This window comes from Onychomys torridus, chromosome 7 (genome assembly GCF_903995425.1).
Source record: "Onychomys torridus chromosome 7, mOncTor1.1, whole genome shotgun sequence".
Lineage (NCBI taxonomy): Eukaryota > Metazoa > Chordata > Mammalia > Rodentia > Cricetidae > Onychomys > Onychomys torridus.
The window spans coordinates 65,475,243-65,498,459 of NC_050449.1; the positions used below are offsets into that span (position 1 = coordinate 65,475,243).

General features: G+C 38.3%; 1 protein-coding gene across 12 annotated transcripts in view; it reads right to left on the reverse strand.

Moving 5' to 3' along the window:
• The window catches only part of Tcf12 (transcription factor 12), a 275,275-nt gene that overhangs the window by 45,180 nt on the left and 206,878 nt on the right, over positions 1-23,217 (reverse strand). For 2 of the 12 annotated variants that reach the window (XM_036192290.1, XM_036192289.1), the window contains exon 1: positions 8,718-8,914. The exons of 8 other annotated variants lie outside the window; for them this stretch is intronic. In XM_036192290.1, coding sequence (XP_036048183.1) covers positions 8,718-8,888 — 171 coding nt within the window. In that variant the 5' untranslated portion in view covers positions 8,889-8,914. Of the gene's footprint in view, positions 1-7,466; positions 7,591-8,717; positions 8,917-23,217 lie in introns of those variants that run through there. 2 more of the 12 variants (XM_036192292.1, XM_036192291.1) reach the window with 2 other exon arrangements.

Here is a 23,217-nt window from a genome sequence, read left to right on the forward strand (position 1 = left end):
AGGCAAAAGCACTGGCTGCTCTTGCTCCATCCCCAGCATCACACGGAGGTTCACATTTATCCATAATTCCAGTTCTAGGGGATCCAATACCCTCTTTTGGCCTCCAAGGGCAACAGGCATGCAAGTGGTGTACAAACGTACATATAGCCAAAACACCCATATACATAAAAAGAATAAAAAGATTTTTAAAAAAAATGGACTTCAGTAGTATAAAAAAGAAACACCATGCTAGACTTAAGTAACTGTGTATATATCTTACAATTTTTTAAGGAAAGGAATTTGACTATGTATTATTTTTCTTAAGTTTCACCTTCCAAAGGCTGGCATGGTGGTTTACACCTGTCATCTCAAGACTTGGGAGGCTGAAACAGGAGGACTTCCATAAATTCGAGGATAGCCTCAGCTACATAGCAAGTTCCAGGGTAGTTACAGAGTGAGATCCTGTGTTAACTAAGTTAATAAGCAAGCAAACAGAGAAAATCAGCAAAGCTTCAGGTTCTAATCTTAGCAAAACTGACGCCATTTCCCCTTCTCTCTATAGAATTCCCTAGGAGAAGGGGACACCAAAAACCGAGAGTAGAGGAAGCTTCTGCCTTTGCTGAGAACTACAAATCAGAATCAAATGTGGAAGACAGTATCAGAACATATGCTTTTCATTACAAACCTATTCTTACTACACATACACTTGATCAGAAATAACTCTATATGCCAAATATGATATACTTATGACTCAAAATTTTTTTTATAAGTTTGCCTTTATGACAAAAGTAAAGATATATATCTACTTTGATTCACAAATTGCTGATAACTATAGAATGATGTCTATCACACAAAGCGAGGAAGCTGAGGCAAACAGACAAAAGAGGAAAACATACACATATTTAGTTGCACTTAAAGACTCTGAAGCTGAGCAGTCAAATGAGGCCTCACATTAGAGGCAGAGTTTGTTGGTAGAGATAATCTCTGTACACAGATTTTGGGAATAAAAAGAACGTTTACAACATAAAACAGGACATGGTGATGTAAGCCTTTAATCCCAACACTGAGTTCCAGGCTAGCCTGGTCTACCGAACAAGTTCCAAGATAGTCAGGGCTATACAGGGAAACCCTGTCTTAAAAAAAAAAAAAAAAAAAAAAAACAAAAAAACAAAAAAACAAAAAAAACCATAAAACCAAAAAACCAAAAAACAACCTCCTCCAAACACCATAAAAAAGATAGATCATGGGCTAGAGAGATGGCTCAGAGGTTAAGAGCACTGGCTACTCTTCCAGAGGGCCTGAGTTCAATTCCCAGCAACCACAAGGTGGTTCACAACCATCTATAGTAAGACCTAGTGCCCTCTTCTGGAGTGCAGGGGCACATGCAGGTAGAACACTGTATACTAAATAAATAAATAAATAAAAAAAAAGATCGTACAAATAAAGACTGTAACTAGAACCCTAAACAACTTTCCTGTTTACACACTAGCACAAGTTCATCACACTAGACACACTTTGCAGTCTTGTGGCTCTCAGAGGCCCCACACTGCTCTAACTTTGCCTTTGGCACCACAGCCATGGCCTGCAAAATACAGATGCAGAGTACAGACCAGCAGTTGTGCCAGTCTCGAGTTCAGATCAAAGCATAACTGATGTGGTCAGGGAGTTTATTAGCTCCAGATGTGGAAAAACAGTCAGCCAGTTCCACAAAAAGATCAAGTCTTTCCTTGTTACAATCAGTACTGGCCACAAATTAAAACCAGACTGCTTATGTCATCCGATCACCTGTACACAGATGCCAGGTTTTTTTTTTATTCTTTTTTAATGATACATTTAAATCTCAAAGATGATTCTGTAGCACAATGAACAATCTTAAAATTAAGAAACAAATTAAGGAGTACCTATGCTTTAAGATGATTAAAATCTACCAGGAGTCAAACTATTTTAAAGATATTAGAGAAAGACAACTAAGTATTTTAAGATGTTCTGTTTAATTTCTAGACAGGAATTTGCTTAAAATCCTAGCTTTGGTTTCAGAAAGTCAGGCACAGCCCGTTATTGCAGAGGCGCTATTGTGTCTTTACAGTGTTAAGGCATGTTCTCACTACCTACTGAGCTAACTCAGACCACAACTAAACAAAGCTCATACTTCTTTTCCATTATCATTAAGTCTGGCTGAAGAAAACAAACTCTTACTAATATCTTGAATGTTCTCATCCCACATACCCCAGAGTAACTTTAAAAAAAGACAGCCCAGCCCACTTCAAGGATATCTACAACAGTGTCTACGTAATTATGCTCAGAATGTTTTACTTCATGCAACCAACTGAAGCCACTTTGGCAAAGACAGATTCCTCTCTACCTTGGATGATTCAGTTGTGACATATGAATGATCCCCAAAGTTGAGGCAGGGAATTCTGGAGCTCTAAAGGTTGGCAATGTACACTACAACTCTTTTCAATATACTCTTTTAGTAATTAATATTGGAAACAGCCCTGCACAACAAGGAAGCATGAGGAGTCTGGTAACTACAGAGAAAAGATGAAAAGTAATAAATACGTAAACCAGAAGCTTTAGCTAAAAAGAAAAATAGATCCATAGTCTGATGGCTGATATTTTTAATAGCTCAAATGACAAGCAAGGGTGAGTGTTCTTTAGTATGTGTGACTATTACTTAAGGGGCCCTTTCCCAGAACATGAGAAGACTGAAGGTCTTCAGATGATAAGGAAATGCGACCCTATGTGCCACGCAATACAGCAGCCATGCAGTGGCCATGTGAGATGTAGATGGTACAAAAAAAAAAAAATTGGAATTTTACATTTCATTTTCTTAATTTAAACAACCACACACGGGTAAACAGTCCTTCATTCAGAAGTTCAGACTACACAAAAATCTCTGAAAGAAGTACTTGAAATCTCACACACTCTAAGGCCTATGAAAAAGCAATCCAAGTTCTCAAAACATTTTGAAAACTATCATCTAATTAGGAATAAAAAAAAAAAACATGGATGTCGGGTTGGGAATTTAGCTCAGTGATAGAGCGCAAGGCCCTGGGATCAATCCTCAGCTCAAAACAAACAAACAAACAAACAAACAAACAAAAAAACCCAAAAAACAAACAAACAAAAAAAACCCCAAAAACCATGGATGGCTGGGTGTGTGGTTAAGTAGTAGAGCACTTGCTTAGCATACCTGAGGCCTGGGTTGGATCAACACTTCTAGTATGCAGAAAGGTAAAAGTATATACATTTTTCTGAACATTCTATCTGCAGACTTTTATTGGCTCCTTTGTCAGGATGGTTTTAATAATAGTTCTCTTTAAGTTTCAATCAATTATATTCAATATCATTAAAAAATTTAAAACATATACTAACATAGACAACTAATATGTCAACAGTCTAGGCTAGTAACAGAAATTATCTTCAGTACATTCATAACAACCTCCAAAAATATATAAAAAAAAAAAATCACTTGACTAATTTATCTTATCACAGTTTTAAAATAAAAACAACATATTACATTCAGAAATAATCATCTGAATTATCTCATGGCTTATGTAATGATACTAAATAGTAAACAAATACATATTTTACAAAATCTATCTGAGCACTTAAAACCTAAAAAAGGGGAAAAAAATAAGCCCAGATCAATAGAAAAAGGAAAATCCCCAACTAACTGAAACCCTGTATTTAAAAAAAAGAGAGAATTAAGCCCCTGGGTGTATAATGTTAAACCATGTACATTTATGAGCCAGCACTCCAGAACTAAGAACAAAAAACGAGGTATTCTTAGACAAATTTACTTTTCAATTAAGTTACTGCTGATTACTTATATTAAGTTAACACACAATGGTACACACAGAGTAGTTTCTATTTCTGAATTTCTAAGATCTGATTTTTTTAAAAGAGGCTGTTAAAGAATAAATAACAACTGGGCGTTAAAAAATGTTACACCAAGTACCAGATAGACAGTAGAGGACTTAAGACAGTTCTGAAAATAATTTCCTAAATATTTTTCTAATTACTTTGTGTCCAGTATTTGTAAACACATAGATCAATGTGTACACTAGGACACATATATAGAAACAAACAAACAAGCAAACAAACCTTTAATTGATTTGTGGAGACTAAAATTCAGGTCCTTCTACTTTGTTTCCTCTCTAATCAAAGTTAAACACAACTTCACAGAAAATTACATAAAGATGTTAGGCTCAATTTATAAGTGGTAGTTTAATTGGATTTGAAAAAAATCTTAATGCTTTGAGTATTTTTATACAACATTAAAATGCCAAATTTTGCCATAAAGTCCAATCCGTTACTAGAGTTTTTATGGCAATTTCAATGTAAACAGAAAAGATTTAGTGAGTTCCAACAAAGCTGCAAAGGTGCTGAGCCCAAGCCAAGTGAACCCAGTCAGGGACACCAGTCAGCTAGCTGTCTCCTCTTCACATCAGTGTTAGGGCACACTGGGCCTCTCTGTGAGTGGGAGAAATACACTGAATTCTGGAGGTTCCCCTCTCTCTTCACCAAATCTCCAGCAACATTTCTAGAATGTAAACATTTTCCTCTCTAGGACAGTTGGTATTTACAATTTTCTGTGCAAACTATCTTGAAATCAACTGCTGGTTTGCTGAGAAACAAGCATTTTAATATTACAATTTTTAACTGTGCAGAAATGTCCCTCACATGAAATGAGGTATATCTTAAAAATGAACATCATTGAGTTTATTTCATTGGTCTTATAAATGCAGCTATTTTTCAAATAATGATAATTTTTCTTCAGAAAATGGTATTTCTAAGGAACAGCTTGGGTCTTACTTTCTAGGGTATTAGGCTAAACAGTGTGCATCACCTTTCAGTTATCTACAGGAAAAAAAATTTTTTTGAGTTCATATATTATAGTCTCAGCACCCTCACAGATTTATGCAAATGTTCTTATCATTCAATGTCTTGTTCATAGAAGTTTTGCATGACTTCATGCTTCCTATCATAATAATGTTACACTTAATATGCTGGGCTCACAGATGGTCTGCACATTTGAATTCATTGTATGTTCTTCTCCCAAAGTAACTAACATTAACCCCCCAAAAAGAACAAAACTTCAATTCTATATTCTTTTACATTTTTGGGGGGCATGTATGTATGTGCTTTTAATAATAATCATTAAAAATATTCACTTGAAAAATAAGTCTTATAACAATTTGCAATGTAATTTGACTTCACTGCTATTCTAATCCTTACAAAGAAAGAAATTATGTGGGCAAAGAAAGGCTAAACCAATTTTTAATGTAACAAATTGTATTAGAAGAGGGAATCAGACAGTTTAATTTCGTTTGTTTTTAAACACCTACAACAATTAACAGGTGTATTATTCAAAAATTGAAAATTCCTGCTTGACTTGGCTGAAGATATATGTCAGTAGTAAAGTGTTTGCCACCCATGTGTGAGGCCCTGGGTTCTATACCCAGCCACAGACAGACAGGCAGACAGGCAGATAGACAGACAGACAGACAGACACACACACACACACACACAGATATACACAAAGCCTGACAAGCCACACCCATAAGAATTGAGACAATGCATTATGACCAGGCAGTACAATTTATCTGCAAAGGTATTCTATTGTTTTCCCCAGTTACAATTGCTATGCAATAATGGACTATTTTAGCAAAGTGGTAACAAAAACTGATTTAGTTCACTGTGGAGACAATTTACTTGTAGGATGATATAAAGGGAAAAACCTGTCTTGGAGATGCAATTAGGCTCAAATCAGAATTTATGATCTAGGTGAGGTTTAAACAAATTACTTTATGCCTCTGAATCTCACCATGTTTATTTACGAAACGAGGCTCCCAGCACTTAGAAGAAGATGGTGTTCTGACTTAAAGGAGTCAGACATAGTGGTCTCCACATGGCCTATGTCCTGGAGTGCCTTTGGAATAGTACTGGTTCCTGTCTTTTGTTATCCAGATGCCATCCAAAAAAGTTCGTCATTCAAAATGTATTCCAGCCTGAGTTTAAAACTGACTTTTGTCCTGATTCTTATTGGTTAAAATACCTGTAAAGTTTGAGGTATTTTTGGTTCAAGGCATCTTGAACCAATTAACCAACTAAATATAATAATAATAATAATAATAATAATAAATTAAAAGGCTACTCAGATTATAGACAGGCAGAAATGCCAGTCTTAATGCTCCTTCAAGACTTTTTACATTTTGCTTGAAGAACATCATTTGTGTCACTAAGAGGAATAAACGCAAACTAAATTCTTAAAATGAAGCCTCAGAAATTTACTATTCCTTGATGTTTTTAAAACTTCAAAGGGTATAATGTTCAAAAGTAGCTCTATTTCCCCTACCTATCACAAAGATTAATACTTTACAGTGTACTGCATAGTATATAGTCACACACGTGACACAGGACATCTGTTTTCAAACAGTGGAAAAACAGAGTTAACTTTGTTACGTTCCCAACAATACAACACTAATTACACACTCGTAGTAATACAAGGCTCTTCCTCTCTGGTTAATCTCTCTTGTCCTAGCATTTGATTGGTTTTATAAAAAGATCTCAGACCCTAAGGTACATGTAGCAAAACTGAAAACTTAAAAAACAAATGCTGGAAAAGAAAAGGCATTATGTTTTAGACCAGAACCACTCACTCTCTCTCAGAACACCTGCTATGCTGTGTTAACAATGAAATCAATGGGCACTTACTAGCATTTAAAATATTAATGTTCTAGATATCACCTTAAATCAGTAAAATGAGCTAAAGAATAACCCATTCACCACCAAAATTCCATAAAAATTTCATAACAGTACATTTGAAGAACATTTCATTTTAGAGTCAAAATATTAATAAAGTTTTATTTTTTACATGAAAGCTTGGTAGGCTGACACTTTCAAATGATGAAATATTTGCATACTCTTTGGTTAGCATAAATACACACTTTATAATATTCTTACTGAAGAAAACTGAAGTTATTAGAGAATGTTTCTCACAATTTCAATGAAATTCTCATAATTATTAGAGAACCATGTATAAAATAGTAAGATGTGTAGACTCTCACAACACAAAACTGAGACAATGCATGACTGCTTTATGTAATTTCAAGAACATGTAAGTCACCTCTGATCTATGTGAGGCACAGGGCCATCCATTTTCAAGCTGCACATCTCTACCATACCAGCTAGGCCATGCACCACAACCTGGAAATGCTTCACACTGTCAAATCTATCCAACCACCCACCTCAGTGCAGAACAAAGAGGAAGACTGTGTCAGAGTGATCTGAGCTACAGCCCATGCTCCAGGGCTCTGGGGAGTGAACTTTATTGAACTTACATGCGTGCATGCTCACATAGCTGCATGCCACCTCTAAACAATAGACTGTTTTACTTAGAAGTGGACAGAAAATAAATATTATTTTTATATTTGAAAAGCAGCTGGCAAAGAAATTATCAGAGAGAAAGTAATTTCACTTACCCACTGAAATCTACCTCTCATATTCTCGAAAGGTCTTGAATACAGGAAGCTCGAACACATACTTTCAATGAACTTAAGTATTTTTTTGGCCCGACTGTCATCTGCTAAGAACGCTTACTCAACAACCCACAGATAATCCACTAGATGGATCCAAGAGGCTCCAAAGCAGCCGAGAGAAAAAAGCCTTCTTCCAGTTCTCAGGGGCCTTCCAACAGCAACCGCTTCTTTCAAATAATTTCAATTGGCAAAAGGAAAGAGTGACCATGCCCAACTTGATACTATTTTAGGAAAATGTAATTAGTTTCTCAAAACTTAAAATACATTTAAAATGCCTTTCTCCAAAATCACTGAAGCTACAAAAATAAATTTTTCATAAAATGTGAGAGAATTAAAACAATGTTGAGATGGTGGCTACTAAGCTTCAGGTGAATACTAAGCGGGCATTAAGGTAATGCTTGGTAATGTAAATCAAATATTCCACAATGGTAACTCTAAATCTCTTAGGATACTTTTTATAATATACAAAATTCCTATGGCTTTTAAAGACACAGTTTCAGAAATATACTAAGCAGTTGATATGAAATCTTGCTTGGCAATACAGAAAATTATTTTAAAATGCCTAAAAATGGGCTATAAATTGATCAGGAATACATTATTTGGAGATGTAGAAGGGCATTTTTAAAAATCGTGATTTATGTTATGAATCTGCACAGGGTCAAATTCTAGTCTGATTAGAAGCAGATGGTATCCTAGGAAAGTCAGGCTCTGGACCTGACACTCCAGACAGGAAACACGGCCCTCGCTGGCTGACCGCTTCTCTAATCATTCCCAGAGCTTCATACTTATTCTTTCTTTAAATACCTAAGAAGACTTTCCTCTTTCCCATCCATTTACAAAGGATCACACAATACTCAATATGTTTATGTCCTTATGTAAAAATATGTTTATAATATATGAAAACATAAAAAATTACTTTCAAACTCATGCTATATTATTAGAACGAAAAAACCCCTCAAATTCAAGTTTATTTCTATACTTAATTAAAACAAGTCAGTAACTACTGAGCTGCTGAAGTCATTATTCCAAGTAACTATTGAAGACACTACTTTAATGACACAAATAAATATACAATTTAATTTATGGTAAAAGAATAAAAAAAAGCCCATAGGTTTTACTAAGATGCAATTAAATTGCACTGCTTTCCATTAAACAAATCAGCAAGGCAGTGTATGAAGAAAGAAAAAGGCTTACCGTTTTTCCATTGTAGTAATACATTAAAGAATTGCTGCCCATTCCAGGGACAGGATAAGCACAATACATGTTGATTTTGAAAATGTTATTTGCAGCTGACACACACAGCTTTTCTCCAAGACATACATCCACACAAGCAGTACAAGTCCTTAGTACTATGCATCCACACATGGAACTACTCAAAAGGAACTTATGCAAAACAGGACTGAACCAACTCACAGAGCATAGAGGGAGGGTTTATGCTGTAATCAACCTCTTTCAATTTTCACCAAGTCCTTGCATGGGTGGAGGATACCAAATAGACAAACTTTTGGGGTGTTAAAATAAATATCCAAATCACACTCTCTAAATAATAAAAAGAGATACCGTATCTTAAAGGTAAATCTACCAAAGAATAACAAATTTACACATACACACACACACACACACACACACACACACACACACACACACACAGAGAGAGAGAGAGAGAGAGAGAGAGAGAGAGAGAGAGAGAGACACTAGTCTTGTCCTAATCTGTCTTTAGTTTGAATTAAATTAGATCACTTGTGAAAGAAAGCCTTGCTTGCTGCACCTCCAGCAACACGACCATCTGGTATGGTCTAAAGTTGCTTTCAACTCTGATAAACACATGATCAAGCAATCAGGAACTGGAAACACTGAATCATGTGGGACAAGGAGGATCCAGACAGTTAAGCCTTGTACAAAATCCCTTCCTGGAGAAAATGGACCATCATTTAAGTACTAATTCACTGGCTAGAACATACTGTGTTTTAGAAATTTTTGTTGTTCTTTTTTTTTTTTTTTGTTACACAGTGGAAAAAATTTAAAAAATTGGAAATTATAAGTTACCTGTGCTTAAAATGATATTCTTAAAAAGGAAAAGTTTAATAATATAGACTTTTGTTTATAAAGTTCATTAGATTTCTCATTCACAACACTAGTAAAAAGGTTACAAAAGAACGCAGTCCTCTGGAACATCTAGTATGTAGTCAAATACTCGGTAATGGAATCAGAAAAAGGGCTTGTTTTAATGTAAAGACTAAAAGATGGGTTAGTGTAGAGAGAAAACATGCACTCTAGGTAGTAAAATAAACATGGTTTACTGGAAGTCTCTCCTTATTTCTATGGAATAGTTACTCTTGTTAAAAATCACATTTCTTAGAGAAAATAATGAATGTCTCAGATTTTTCTAGACTATGAAGTCAAATGATTTGAAATTTTGTTTCTAAAATAGACACTTTTACCATTTAAAAAGTGTTACACTTTACCATTTTGTGTAGATTCTAACCCAGAAAAATGGCATAACAACCTTAATTTTTCTCATTTCCCCCAACAAACCTTCTTTGGACTATTCCTTCCCTCTGTGCTTCAAAGATAACAATCAACTGTGCAAAGGGACACATCACTTTTTAAGAAGACACTTTTCATGAGACAGAAAAACCACTGAAATATTCTATGAATAGTCTGTAAGAGACAAAAAGCAAAAACCAAACCAATCAAACGACGAAGCCCCCAACAGACAGCGTTCTTAGAAAGCGTACTGATTGAGTCAGAGGGGTAAGACAGCACCAGACAACAAGGCTGCCTGACATGGGCCTCAAAAGCTGACAGCATAGGCCGACAATGCAGCTCCCCACTCTCCCCACATGGAGAAAAGGCCTAGCAGCAGCTGCAAAAGAACATCCCTGCACAGCAGCTATTAAATGCCAGTCTGCAGAGCACAGGCAACTTCCTCCCTCCCGAGAGACCACAAAGGCCTGCTTCAGCCCTTGGAGAACTGCATGAAAAGCTTTGATTTACAATTAACAATGCCATGTCTTAAAATCTTTTAAGTAAATTTTAGTCTTTCATAGACAAGTTGTTCTCTTTTGACAGAATAACTGAAAAAAGAAAAAAAAAAACCCAATCACCTAAGATAAAATTTCTTTTCTATGAATTATAAAAAATCTCACCTTGCAACAGCAAACACAGGGAACTAGAAGAGGGAAGCATCAAGGCATTGACAACATTCAGAATGTCCTTTCTACCTGGATAACTTTTACAATGGGCAGGAAAGGAGAAGCCTGCAGGGGTTAAACTCAACAGGGAAAGTGCTTGCTAGCTGATAAAACAAGCAGTATAAAGTAATCCTCTATGCAACTGTGGTTTATTACAACACAATGAAACATTTAGAATTTCCTCCCCAGTTTTTATTTTAGAGACAATAATATAATGATCTGAGGGAAACAATCAGATCAACAACAAAAATTCAAAGTAAAAACAAACAAACTTGGGGTGGGGGTACAGAATCAACAACTGGTTGAGATTTACTCTTCAGTGAAATGTAGAGGGAGGGGCTGGAGAGATGCTCAGTAGCTAAGAGCTCTGGCTGCTCTTCAGAGGACTAGTTTCCATTCCCAGCACCCATGTGGTTGCTGACAACAATCTGTAGCTCCAGGCCCAGGGGATCCAACACCTTTTGTTCTCCTGGGGCACCAGACACACATGTGCAGATATACATGCAGGCAAAACACTCATATAAATACTTTTTAAAACAATATAAAGCCTTTCACCCATCCCAGACCTCCTCTCCCACAGTGCACCAGCCACAATATATGCACTATTACTTAAATTGAGAGGAGGTTCAGGAACTCAACAAATCACATCTGCACATCTGGACAAGTCTGTATAATATTGTTAATAATTTTTCCTGAAAACCATAAAATCATTGAGAAAAATCAATGAGCATTTATGTAATTTTTTTCCCCAAATTCTAGCTACAGCACAGGCTTTTAAGTTTGCTATTCTGAAGTACCATCTTCCATAAGTGTACCTTACTCAAGGAAAATTGCAACTGGCTAATATGGATAGTCATTTTCTTTATCATAATTATTAATTATCTTCTATGACAATGTTTTTCCTCTTCTAGGAAAAAACAAAATAACAACAACACCCACCAACAAAAATCTCCAATCTATGAAACAGCTGCAGCTCCTCTCCCTGGGCAACTCACTTCTAGCTGATCCTTAGTCAAAGCAGTTATTGAATCTTTGCTCCCCCCCCCCCCCCCCGCACCCCTTTTAAAGGAACATGTCAAGGGTTAATCTCCTGACTCAGTCAGCTGGAGAAGGGTGACTTTTCAAACCTGATTTCAGGCAAGCCTGCCTGCACAGGAGCTCTGCCCCATCAGGCAGACATCCTTCATCCTGACTACAATGCTGCAGAAGCACTTAGGTCATCATCGGACGTAATAGTCACGTCATTTAGTCTAACCACCTAAAATAACACAAGCGTTATCATAAGGTGGGAACACTGAGCATGCAGGCAATGTGATGAACGAGATGCCAGAGACCCTGAAGAAACTGACATGGAGCCACACAGCTCTGACTAGCAAACCAAGATTCCTGGCTTAAGGTTTATAGTTTTTCATCAATTTTCCAAATTTTTTTTAATTGCTATTACAATAATCATGAGGCAGAGGCCTAAACTAGGTAAGTAAATGCTTTACCTCTTTTTAGAATAGTCTTGAAAAAATAGTTTCAATGAAGTCAAGTAGGCTAAGGACTTCTGTGGAAACTTTCAAATTCCAGGCTCTGTTATTTTTCATCTTCTGTTGACTGAAAATAGATCTCCCTCGGAAAGACAGGCAAAACTAACTGGAATTATCTATTTTGCATTTTCTAGTCTTTTATTTGTTCATCTTTATTCTTGATATTGGGATCAAAGCAAGGGTCATATCTTGTTTTAATACATGCTTATTAAACTATCCTTAAACAATAATGTTTCAAGTGACATAAAATTCTATACAGTTTGCCAAAGAAAATTGAATAGAATCACATATATTGAATTAATCAAAGAAAGTTAACAGTTAATCTTACTGAACATTCTTCTAAGCAAGCCACATTCTCTTATTCCAAAAAACCTAGACAGCCTGGCTAGAAAAATAAATCTAAACATGACAAATAATTCCTCATGAAAAGCTGACATTATTTCTAAGAAAGGTAGTTCTTAGAAGGCAGACTTTAAGAGCAATGAAGCCAAACTTAGAAAGTTCACATAAAACTAAGTCGACAATCCTTGAAGGAAAAAACTTAGTAAATAACAAATTATTGAATGCAAGGGAGGTCAGGGTGAGGAGAGGCATGAGGGTTAAAAACTGAAACCCCTTGGGGTTGGAGAGATGGCTCAGAGGTTAAGAGCACCGATTGCTCTTCCAGAGGTCCTGAGTTCAATTCCCAGCATCGACATAGTGGCTCACAACCATCTGTAATGAGATCTGGTGCCCTCTTCTGTGTACATAATAAATAAATAAATCTTAAAAAAAAAAACAAACAAACAAACCCTGAACCCCCTAATGTGGTGGAATACACCAACAATCATCCCAGTGCTCAGTCATAGGAGTGCTGCTTGAGGCCAGCCTGACACATCTCAAAACAAGGCAGGAACTGAACCTTCAAATGCAAATTCAAACAAAAGACTTTCCCCAAAGCTTCCCCTCCCCAATTTAGCCTGGGAAAAACGGTTTATGAGACCTCGTCTCCTAAATTTGCAGATCTGGGGGCAATATTGATAAGTCAGGCACTAAATAAGACACCCAAATCCCAGATTTTATATCTAACCAATTTTTGTAATATGTGCCACTTTAGTTAAAAAATAAACAAAAAACCCCCAGTAATTTCTGAGTGTTAAAGAAGCTGTCTCCCAGCCCCAATACCTTCATATTCTAAAATGTTTACAACAAAGAAAACAAGAATATAAAACTCTAGTGAAGGCCGGGTGGTGGTGGCACACGCTTTTAATCCCAGCACTTGGGAAGCAGAGGCAGGCGGATTTCTGTGAGTTCAAGGCCAGCCTGGTCTCCAAAGCGAGTTCCGGGAAAGGCGCAAAGCTACACAGAGAAACCCTGACTCAAAAAACAAAAACAACAACAACAACAAAAAACCTCTAGTGAAATCATTGATCCCTTAACACTGCCTCTGATGTCTGCTCCAAATTAAAGATTACAGCTACTGACCTGAAATCAGTAATCTTGCAACCACTCTCTAAAATGACCTGATTTTTTGACCAGTATCATTTGGATGCTGGAGATGTGGCTCAGTAGTAGAGTGTGTGCTCAGTCTGCCCATAGTCCTGGTTTGACCTCTGTTATCATCAGCAAAACCAAACCAAAAGTTACTCCCTCTTAAAAATATTACTCAGCACAGAGCAAAGATACATGATGAAATTAATTTATTATGGGATAGCAAGTTTTTTTTTTTAATCGCTTCTTTACAAATATCTCACAATCTAATTTGAGGTCTAGGAATATTTCATGATTAACAAAGTAGAAAATATCCATCTGTATAGCTAATAGAAACCAACTACATGACCTGCATTTTTCCGGGTAGGGGCAAGAATATGCGTTTATTAAGTCCAAGTGGATCAAAGACCTCAACAAAAATCCTGGTATTCTAAACCTGATAGAAGAGAAAGTAGGAAGTACTCTTGAATGGAGATCACTTTCTAAATATAACACCAGTAGCACAGACACTGAGAGAAACAATTAATAAATCGGACCTCTTGAAACTGAGAAGCTTTTGTAGGGCAAAGGACATGGTCAACAAGACAAAGCGACAGCCTACAGAATAGGAAAAGGTCTTCACCAACCCCACACCTGACAGAGGGCTGATATCCAGAATATATAAAGACCTCAAGAAATTAGACATCAAAATACCCAACAGTCCAATTAAAAAATGGGCTATAGAGCTAAACAGAGAATTCTCAACAGAAGAAGCTCAAATGGCTGAAAGACATTTAAGGAATTGCTCAACATCCTTAGTCATTAGGGAAATGCAAATCAAAACGACTCTGAGATACCATCTTACACCCATCAGAATGGCTAAGATCAAAAACACAGAAGACAGCTTATGCTGGAGAGGATGTGGAGCAAGGGGAACTCTCTTCCACTGCTGGTGGGAATGCAAGCTTGTACAGCCACTTTGGAAATCAATATGGCACTGTCTTAGAAAAATGGGGATCAACTTCCCTCAAGAGCAAGCTATACCACTCTTGGGCATATACCCAAGGAATGCTCAATCATACCACAAGGACACATGCTTAACTATGTACATAGCAGCATTATTTGTAACAGCCAGAACCTAGAAACAACCTAGATGCCCTTCAAATGAAGAATGGATAAATAAAATGTGGTACATATACACAATGGAGTACTACTCAGCAGAGAAAAACAATGACATCATGAGGTTTGCAGGCAAATGGATGGAACTAGAAAATATCATCCTGAGTGAGGTAACCCAGACTCAGAAAAACAAACATGGTATGTACTCATTCATAAGTGGATACTAGATGTAAAGCAAAGAGTAACAGACTGCAACTTATAACTCCAGGGAGGCTACCTAGTAAAGAGGACCCTAAGAAAGACACAGGAATCACCCAGCGACAGAGAAATGGATGAGATCCACATGAGCAAACTGGGGGTGAGGGGGGTAATGGAGGGCAAGAGTCAGGGAAAAGTGAGCTTGGGGGAGCGGGAGGTCCCAGCTGAATCAGGAACAGAGTGGGAGAACAAGGAAAGAAACACCATGATAAATGAAGACCCATGGGAATAGGAAGAAGTAGGGTGCTAGAGAGGTCCCCAGAAATCCACGAAGATACCTCCACTATAGACTACTGGCAATGGTCCAGAGAGTGCCTGAAACTGACCTACTCTGGTGATCAGATGGCTGAACACCCTAACTGTCATGACAGAACTCTCATCCAGTGAGTGGTGGAAGCAGATACAGAGATCTATGGCCAAACCCTAGGTGGAGCTCCAGGAGTCCAACCAGTGAGAGAGAGGAGGGATTATATGAGCCAGAGATACTGGAAAAAGCACAGGGACAAATAGCCAAAGTAGCGGAAACACATGAACTGGGAACCAATAGCTGAGGAACTCCCAAAGAACTGGACCTGGCCCTCTGGATAAGTGAAACAGTTGATGAGCTTAAACTGTTTAGGAGGCCCTCAGGCAGTGGAACCGGGACCTGTCCTTGGTGCATGAGCTGGCTTTTTGGAACCTAGGGCCTATGCTGAGACACTTTGCTCAGCCTTGGTGCAGGGAGGAAGAGACTGACCTGCCTCAATTGAATCTACCAGGCTGGGCTGAATCCCCAAGGGAGTCCTTGCCTTGGAGGAAGTGGGAATGGGGGATGGATTGGGGGAAAGCTAGGGAGTAGGAGGAGGGAGGACAGGGGAATCTGTGGCTGATATGTAAAATTAAATTGATTATAAGATAAAAATATTTATTAAAAAAAGAAAGAATATGCATTTAATTCCTCTTTTGAAAATTCCAAAGCTAGCCAGGCTTGGTGGCCTTTAATTACAGCACTCATGGAGGCAGAGGCAGGTGGATCTCTGTGAGTTCGAGGCCAACCTGGTCAACAAAGTAAGTTACCGGACAGAGAAACCCTGTCCCGAAAAACCAAAATAAATCCATCCATCCATCCATCCATCCCAACACTATACTGGGGATGTGTTAAAAGCAGCCCAATCTCCTGGAGAAGCAAGCAGGTAAACAAATAGTACCCTCTGTCAAGACACCAACAGAACTGTCAGGTCACTAATTCCACAGCTCCTCCAATGGGGCAGACCTGCCACTACTGGAATCTGTAAGCTCCAAAGCAAAGGGTATGCTTTTTGATCACATACTCCCATGACAAAGCAGTTTTCTTTAAACATGAAAGGGGGAGTAGGGGGAGGTGCTGGCTTCCCCCAGTACTAACCATTCCTGCATCTCTTGCCTGTCCATTTCCTTCACCATATCAACTGTGGTTTGTCACTTCTCATTTACCACTGAAAACAATCTGGTAATAAGAGTTATTAAGTATGTTGCAACTTGATAGTTTTCCTGCAGATGGCTCTATCATCATAGGATTGCCTACTGGTGCAAGTGCACACACATAAAAGCAAACAACAAAATGACAAGGACCCACAGGTCTTAACTTTCCCAAATACACTAGAACTTTGAACTTGTTAAGGAATCTAAGAAAAACTGTAAGCAAAAGAACCCACAACTTTTTATTAAACCATCTATAAAGGTGAGTGTAGACAAGGCTTTAGACAGAGTTTTTTCTTTAACTATGCCACACAGTTTCTGATTTGTTTTCTAGGCATATTCTTTTTCTTCTGGGTGGGCAAAAGTTTAACAGAAGTGGAGCACATCAAGATACTGCCATTTCCACATCTCTTTGCCTAGAACCATCCATGAACATGCAATCCAACTTCTTTACATTAAGTTATTTCTGGTTCACAGTCTATTTTGTTTCAATAAAAATTCTTGCTAGTGGCAGTGATTTTAAAGACTTCTTATCCCTGCACAATTGACATTAAGACTTCAAAACACCTGCTGTACACTTCTAACACTCAAGGAATAAAGCAAGGGTAGCTTACCAAAAGAAATAATGAAGATCCTAAACTTATGTCTTATCTTAAGAGCCATTTCTTAGTTCTAAATTCTTAACAAAAGCCAGATAATACTACTTCTTCTTCTTTTTTTTGGTTTTTCTTTTCTTTTCTTTTTTTTTCTTTCTTTCTTTTTTTTTTTTTTGGTGGAGCTGAGGATCGAACCCAGGGCCTTACACTTGCTAGGCAAGCGCTCTACCACTGAGCTAAATCCCCAACCCCCTTTTTTTGGTTTTTCAAGACAGGGTTTCTCTGTGTAGTTTTGGTGCCTGTCCTGGATCTCACTCTGTAGACCAGGCTGGCCTCGAACTCACAGAGATCTTCCTGGCTCTGCCTCCCAAGTGCTGGGATTAAAGGTGTGCACCACCACCGCCTGGCAAATACTTCATTTTAAATACATATCTGAGAAAGCTGTAATAAAGAGAGGAAGGGAAATGAAGAGCATGTCAATGCTGCCTTTTCAACATGGGGAAAAAAAATCAAAGGGGTTGCAGAGATGGCTCAGTAGTTAAGAATACTTGCTACTCTTTTAGATTTTGATTCCAAGCACCTACATGGTCTATATTTGGTCTAGACTCTCTATCAGATATGCATGCACAATAACATTACATTCTCCCTGCCAGAGATCCAGACAGGTTGCTTATGTCACAGAGAACTAATGTGATGCAAAAGAGCACTGGATGAGGAGCCAGGGCTCAAGTTTTAGCTCTGCCTTTTCAGAAAATGAGATTTCAATTCACTCTATTCAATTATTTCTTCCAAATACAGGCATCCATCAAATTATGCTGAAGATTTTCTAACAATTTCATTACTAATAAAGCCGTTAATAAACTCTTATCTGTAATACCAGCACTCAAGAGGCAGGAAGATTACCGTGACTTTAGGCCAGCTTGGGCTACATAGTGAAACTCTGTCTCAAAAACAACCCAACCAACCTACTATTTGCACGTTTTATTATCTACTGCACCCCCAAGCCCTGAACTCTGACTTTGAAAGATTTTTGGTTTAAGTTCTTTTTTATTTAGTTACACCGAGTAGTTTAAAACAAAACTGAAGCTATATAATTGCCACTCAGACTTCTGATTAGAAGAGATATGCAGGGCTCACTGCAGCAGCCCATACAACACAACAGGAAGACACAGAGAAGATCATCGTCATGTTCATGAAGCCTGACATCTCTCTCTCTTTCTCTTTTTTTTGAGGCAGGGTTTCTCTGGGCAGCTGTAGAGCCTTTCCTGGAACTCACTCAGTAGCCCAGGCTGAACTTGAACTCACAAGAGCTCCGCCTGCCTCTGCCTCCTGAGTATTGGGATTAAAGGCATGCGCCACCACCACCCAGCGAAGCCTGACATATCTTATACTTGTTGATTCAACTGTCAAAAGGAAAGAAATTAGAAGCAGTGAAGCGCTGCTATGCTGAAGTAAGCTGTTCATGTATGGGAGATATGGGACTATTTTTATTATTGTTAGTGCACTTTATTTCATTCTAGTAAGCTCCATAACTACTAGGTATTGTGAACTATTTTAGATCTTGTCATACACTCTTCCTGAAGCCCAGAGTTGTTACAATTGATGTCCAGTGTCTACAGCAACATTAGATCATATATTCACAATTACATCTACTAAAAAGCCTAAAGCTTTACATAAAATGAAAGTTAGATCCAGGAAAGAATCCTAAAAACCACATTACAACTCCTGAGCTGGAAGATAAGCATCGAAAAGCTCTGAACTCTAACATGTGCTGGCAGGTGGAGGGTATGTGGCTATTGCCTGGTAATACGCTCATCTAAAGTAACCATCTATCTTCTGAAGCTCTGAAGTAACTAGAACAATGGCAACAAGAAACCAGGCTGGCAGGGTACCCTGAGTCAAAACTCTTCCCCAACTTCAGCATGACTCACTCAGTAACAATTCTGACATCTTAACAATGTGCATCATACATAGAACAGACACTTAGATTAATTTGACCCCTCTGCAAAATGAAAGATTTGTTCTCAAACCCTTAAAATAACTATAGAATTCTCTATGGAAAGGGTAGTGAGTAACTGAGCTGACAAGAGAGTCTGTCAAATGAGTGAGCTATGGCTCCTACACCATCCTTCAACAAAAGTACAGGGCCTGTAACATGCAGGTTTGCATGTTCTGCTGGAAAATTTAGTAGAGCAGTAAAAGGGACTATGAAATAGATTATAAACAAAAATAGCTGCCATGAGCAGACAGCCTGAGGATAAAGACCAGGCAACACCACCATACTAACTTTACAGTGTGACCTTGAGGCTATCTGCTTCCCAAACCTTGAAAAATTCAATCTGTGTTTCTACTGTTAAACTTGGATGAAGATCATATGGCTTCAAAACATCCACTTCTAACATTAGGACTCCACGATGGAAATGAAATGCATGTCTTCTAGTTCTCATGTATCTAAACTGAGAGTCTATGCTCACAAGAATGGAAATAACATTGATGAACTTTGTCAACCAAAAGAAGTTTACTTTTTGGGTTGGGGATTTAGCTCAGTGGTAGAGCGCTTGCCTAGCAAGCACAAGGCCCTGGGTTTGGTCCTCAGCTCAAAAAAAGATGTTTACTTTTCTAATAAAAACCTGGAGCTCTTCCCACTCCCATCTTCAAGTATTTACAACGTTTAAGCATAGTTAATGTTCTATAAAGTAAAGGCTAAAATATTGCTAGTTTTCTTTCTCTGAAGATAATTCAGATCTTTTGTAGTTCAGTCCATCTTCATGTCAATTAAGCAAGGTACAGTAGGCAAAGATACCTACAGCTATATTGCTAATCACATGGATTTATTAATTTATTTATTATCCATTAGCAACTGGGGACAGAAACCCACCCCACCCCCCAGCATAAACCACATCCCTGCTTTATAAAATGACCAGGGTAAAAAATAAATTGGAGCCAGGTGGTGGTGGAGTACGCCTTTAATCCCAGCACTCGGGAGGCAGAGGCAGGTGGATCTCTGTGAGTTTGAGGCCAGCCTGGTCTACAGAGCTAGTCCAGGACAGGCTCCAAAGCTACACAGAGAAACCCTGTCTCGAACAACCAAAAAGAATAAATTGGGGGGGCTGGAGAGATGGCTCAGAGGTTAAGAGCACTGACTGCTCTTCCAGAGGTCCTGAGTTCAATTCCCAGCAACCACATGGTGGCTCACAACCATCTGTAATGAGATCTGGTGCCCTCTTCTGGCCCACAGGCAGAACACTGTATACATAATAAATAAATAAATCTTAAAAAAAAAAAAAAAAAAAAGGAATAAATTGGATAAGCTACAAAGAAAATGGCAGCGGGGAAGGAAGGAGTGGCTGGGTGCTGTGCTGCCATTTTCTGTAGGATGACCATGACAGATCCCCACTGATCCGAGAGAAAACTAGCCATGCAGGTACAAAGGAGTGGGGTCTAGCAGAAAGAACAGCAATATATAGATACACAAGAGGCTGGACTGAGGGAGGAAGGCGGCAAAAGATCTGAGAGGGAAGAGATGGGTCATGAGGGTCTGCTAAGCCAGGGGAAGGACTCTGGCTTGATACTGATATGGAAAGCTACTTTAGGATTTGAAGTGGAGGAAGGAAAACTGCAAGACGAGTTGAGGAGATGTTGCAGTAGTCTGAAAGAGAAAGGGGGCTTGAACAAAGATGACAGTAACACAGGAGTTGACAGATGGTTCAATTCGTGAGGGTGTTTTAGTATGAGAAATACCGTATTGAAGGACCAGATGTTACACTTGTATTCAGTGAAACTGTGAACTTTTTTCTCTTCTTTAGGAAAAAAAAAAATCTGTCCCTTATGCTCTGGTTTCTACACCAATGTTGTTTTATGAAAAGTCCTTACATTTCTTCTTCTTTTTTCCAGACAAGGTTTCTCTATGTAGCCCTGACTGTCCTGGAACTCACTCTGTAGACCAGGCTGGTTTTAAATTCACTGAGATCTGCCTGCCTCTGCCTCCTGAGTGCTGGAATTAGAGGTGTGTGCCACCACTGCCCAGTTAGTCCTTACATTTCTTTTTTTCTCTTCTTCCTTCCTTCCTTTCTTCCCCCCCCCCTCTCTCTTTCTTTCTTTCTTTTCCGAGACAGGGTTTCTCTGTATATATAACAATCCTAGCTGCCCTGGAACTCACAGAGATCCAGGCTGGAATTAAAGTTGTGTGGCACCACCACTCAGCTAGTCCTTACATTTCTAATGATGTCAATTCTGAATCAATACAGAGTTGACACTGGTGGTGGAATTACCTTTTCTGTTGTAAAAAATACTCTTTATTTTGTGTATAATTTAACAGCATATTTCAGAAGACAAATAGGAACCAGAGTTCTTTACTTTTATGAAGAAAGTTGGCATATTGTTCACTGTTTGAACAACAGAAGTCAACAAGGGTTCCTTTAGATAAGGAAGGTAACAGCTATACAGGCATGGTTTCTACTCCACTTGAGTGAACTACTTTCCTGGGTAGTACACTCTAAGACTGCAGGGAAATTACTCAACAGAAAAATATTAAAAGTTACTTCTCTTCACAGGCAGAAGATGAACTCTTGCCATGATCTTGAAGACAGGCCCATGTTTTGGTTGTATTTAAATCCCGAATGCCTAAGAGAGTCCTTTACTTACTGTAAGTACTCAGGATACTCTCCATGGCTTTAACAGAGGGACTCACTGGGACCTAATAGCAAAGAGTTGCTAATTTTCAAACTGCTGTCCTTCTTGAAGATTGGGTACCCCTAGCCTTGGTTTTTGAAAATCTTAAATATCTTTAATGATGCTGGGAGAAAACAGCTGCTTTTGACTTCAAACAATAAAAAAGATCTCAAGTACAAGTCAAAACTTGAACTTTTACTTACTAATCGAAGCTTTCTTCAAAGTAAAAAAGGGAACTATGTAAGAACCATAAAAAATTCACCTACATTCATAAAGATTAACATTGAGAAAAAGAATTTTCAAGGCATGAACAACTATCTTAGTTTTCAGTAAAGCCTTCATATTCAATGGCACCTAAATGAGTACATGTTCCATTGTCATACTTACACAGGAAACAGATCACAGCAAACAGTTCTAGCACAAAGTTGGGCTAGGACAAAGATGACGACTTGAGTACACACCCATCTACAATTATCAGCAGGATCATGGAACACTTAAATACTAGAAAACACAACACTGAAACATTGCTTCACTTCACTGTACTAGTGGGAACAGTTTTGAATATGGCAAACAATCTTGAAGAGCATCTGATAGTCCAATAAAAACCACTCTCTATCCAGGGCCTTGAGGACAAGGGGGTTACACCTGCATTCTTAGAGCCCTCTGCAGGTGACTGCTTAAGGCTAGTGAGTCAAGTCTCATCTACCAGCAACTCTCTTATCAAGCTTTACTGGAACCAGTTGTGTCTTTTCATTTAGGTATCACTTGTAGCTACTTTCAATGATATTAACACAGCAGTGTCTAGTAGTTTCAGTAGGAACCATCTGTCCTTTTATCTCCATATTTATTATACAACCTCTTTACAGAAGAAGTTGAGCCAGGCATGGTGGTGCAAGCTTTTAATTCCAAGCACTCAAGAGGCAGAAGCAGGTGGAGTGAGTTCAAGGCCAGCCTAGTCTACGAAGTGAGTTCTACAACAGCCAGAACTATTACACAAAGAAAGTCTGTATTGAAAAACAAAACAGAACAAACAAAAAACTCAAAAAACAAACAGAGAAAAACAAAGGATCTCTTCTGCACATCCAGCTGCGATACGCCCAAGGAACTAATAAGCAAATACCCTGTTCAATCCACATTCAAGAACCACAGCACTCATCTGTGAGGTCACACTGAAGCTGACACTGGTTTGTAAAGATGTAGTCTTAGGTCTCAGGCAATGTCTGTGACACTGTTCCTTGGCTTCCTGCTGACCCCATGGAGAGGCCTTTGGGAGAAAGCCAGGTGCTGCCGTTCTCTGGCTACTTTCAGAGGTAAACTGAAAGTGGTTCTTTATAGTTCTAACCCCAATGGTGATTCTCACTAGATCAGAGAGCTAACCGTTTTGTATTTAACTTTCTCAAGATAGCAATTTCTATGTTCTCCCACTGTTTGTCACCTC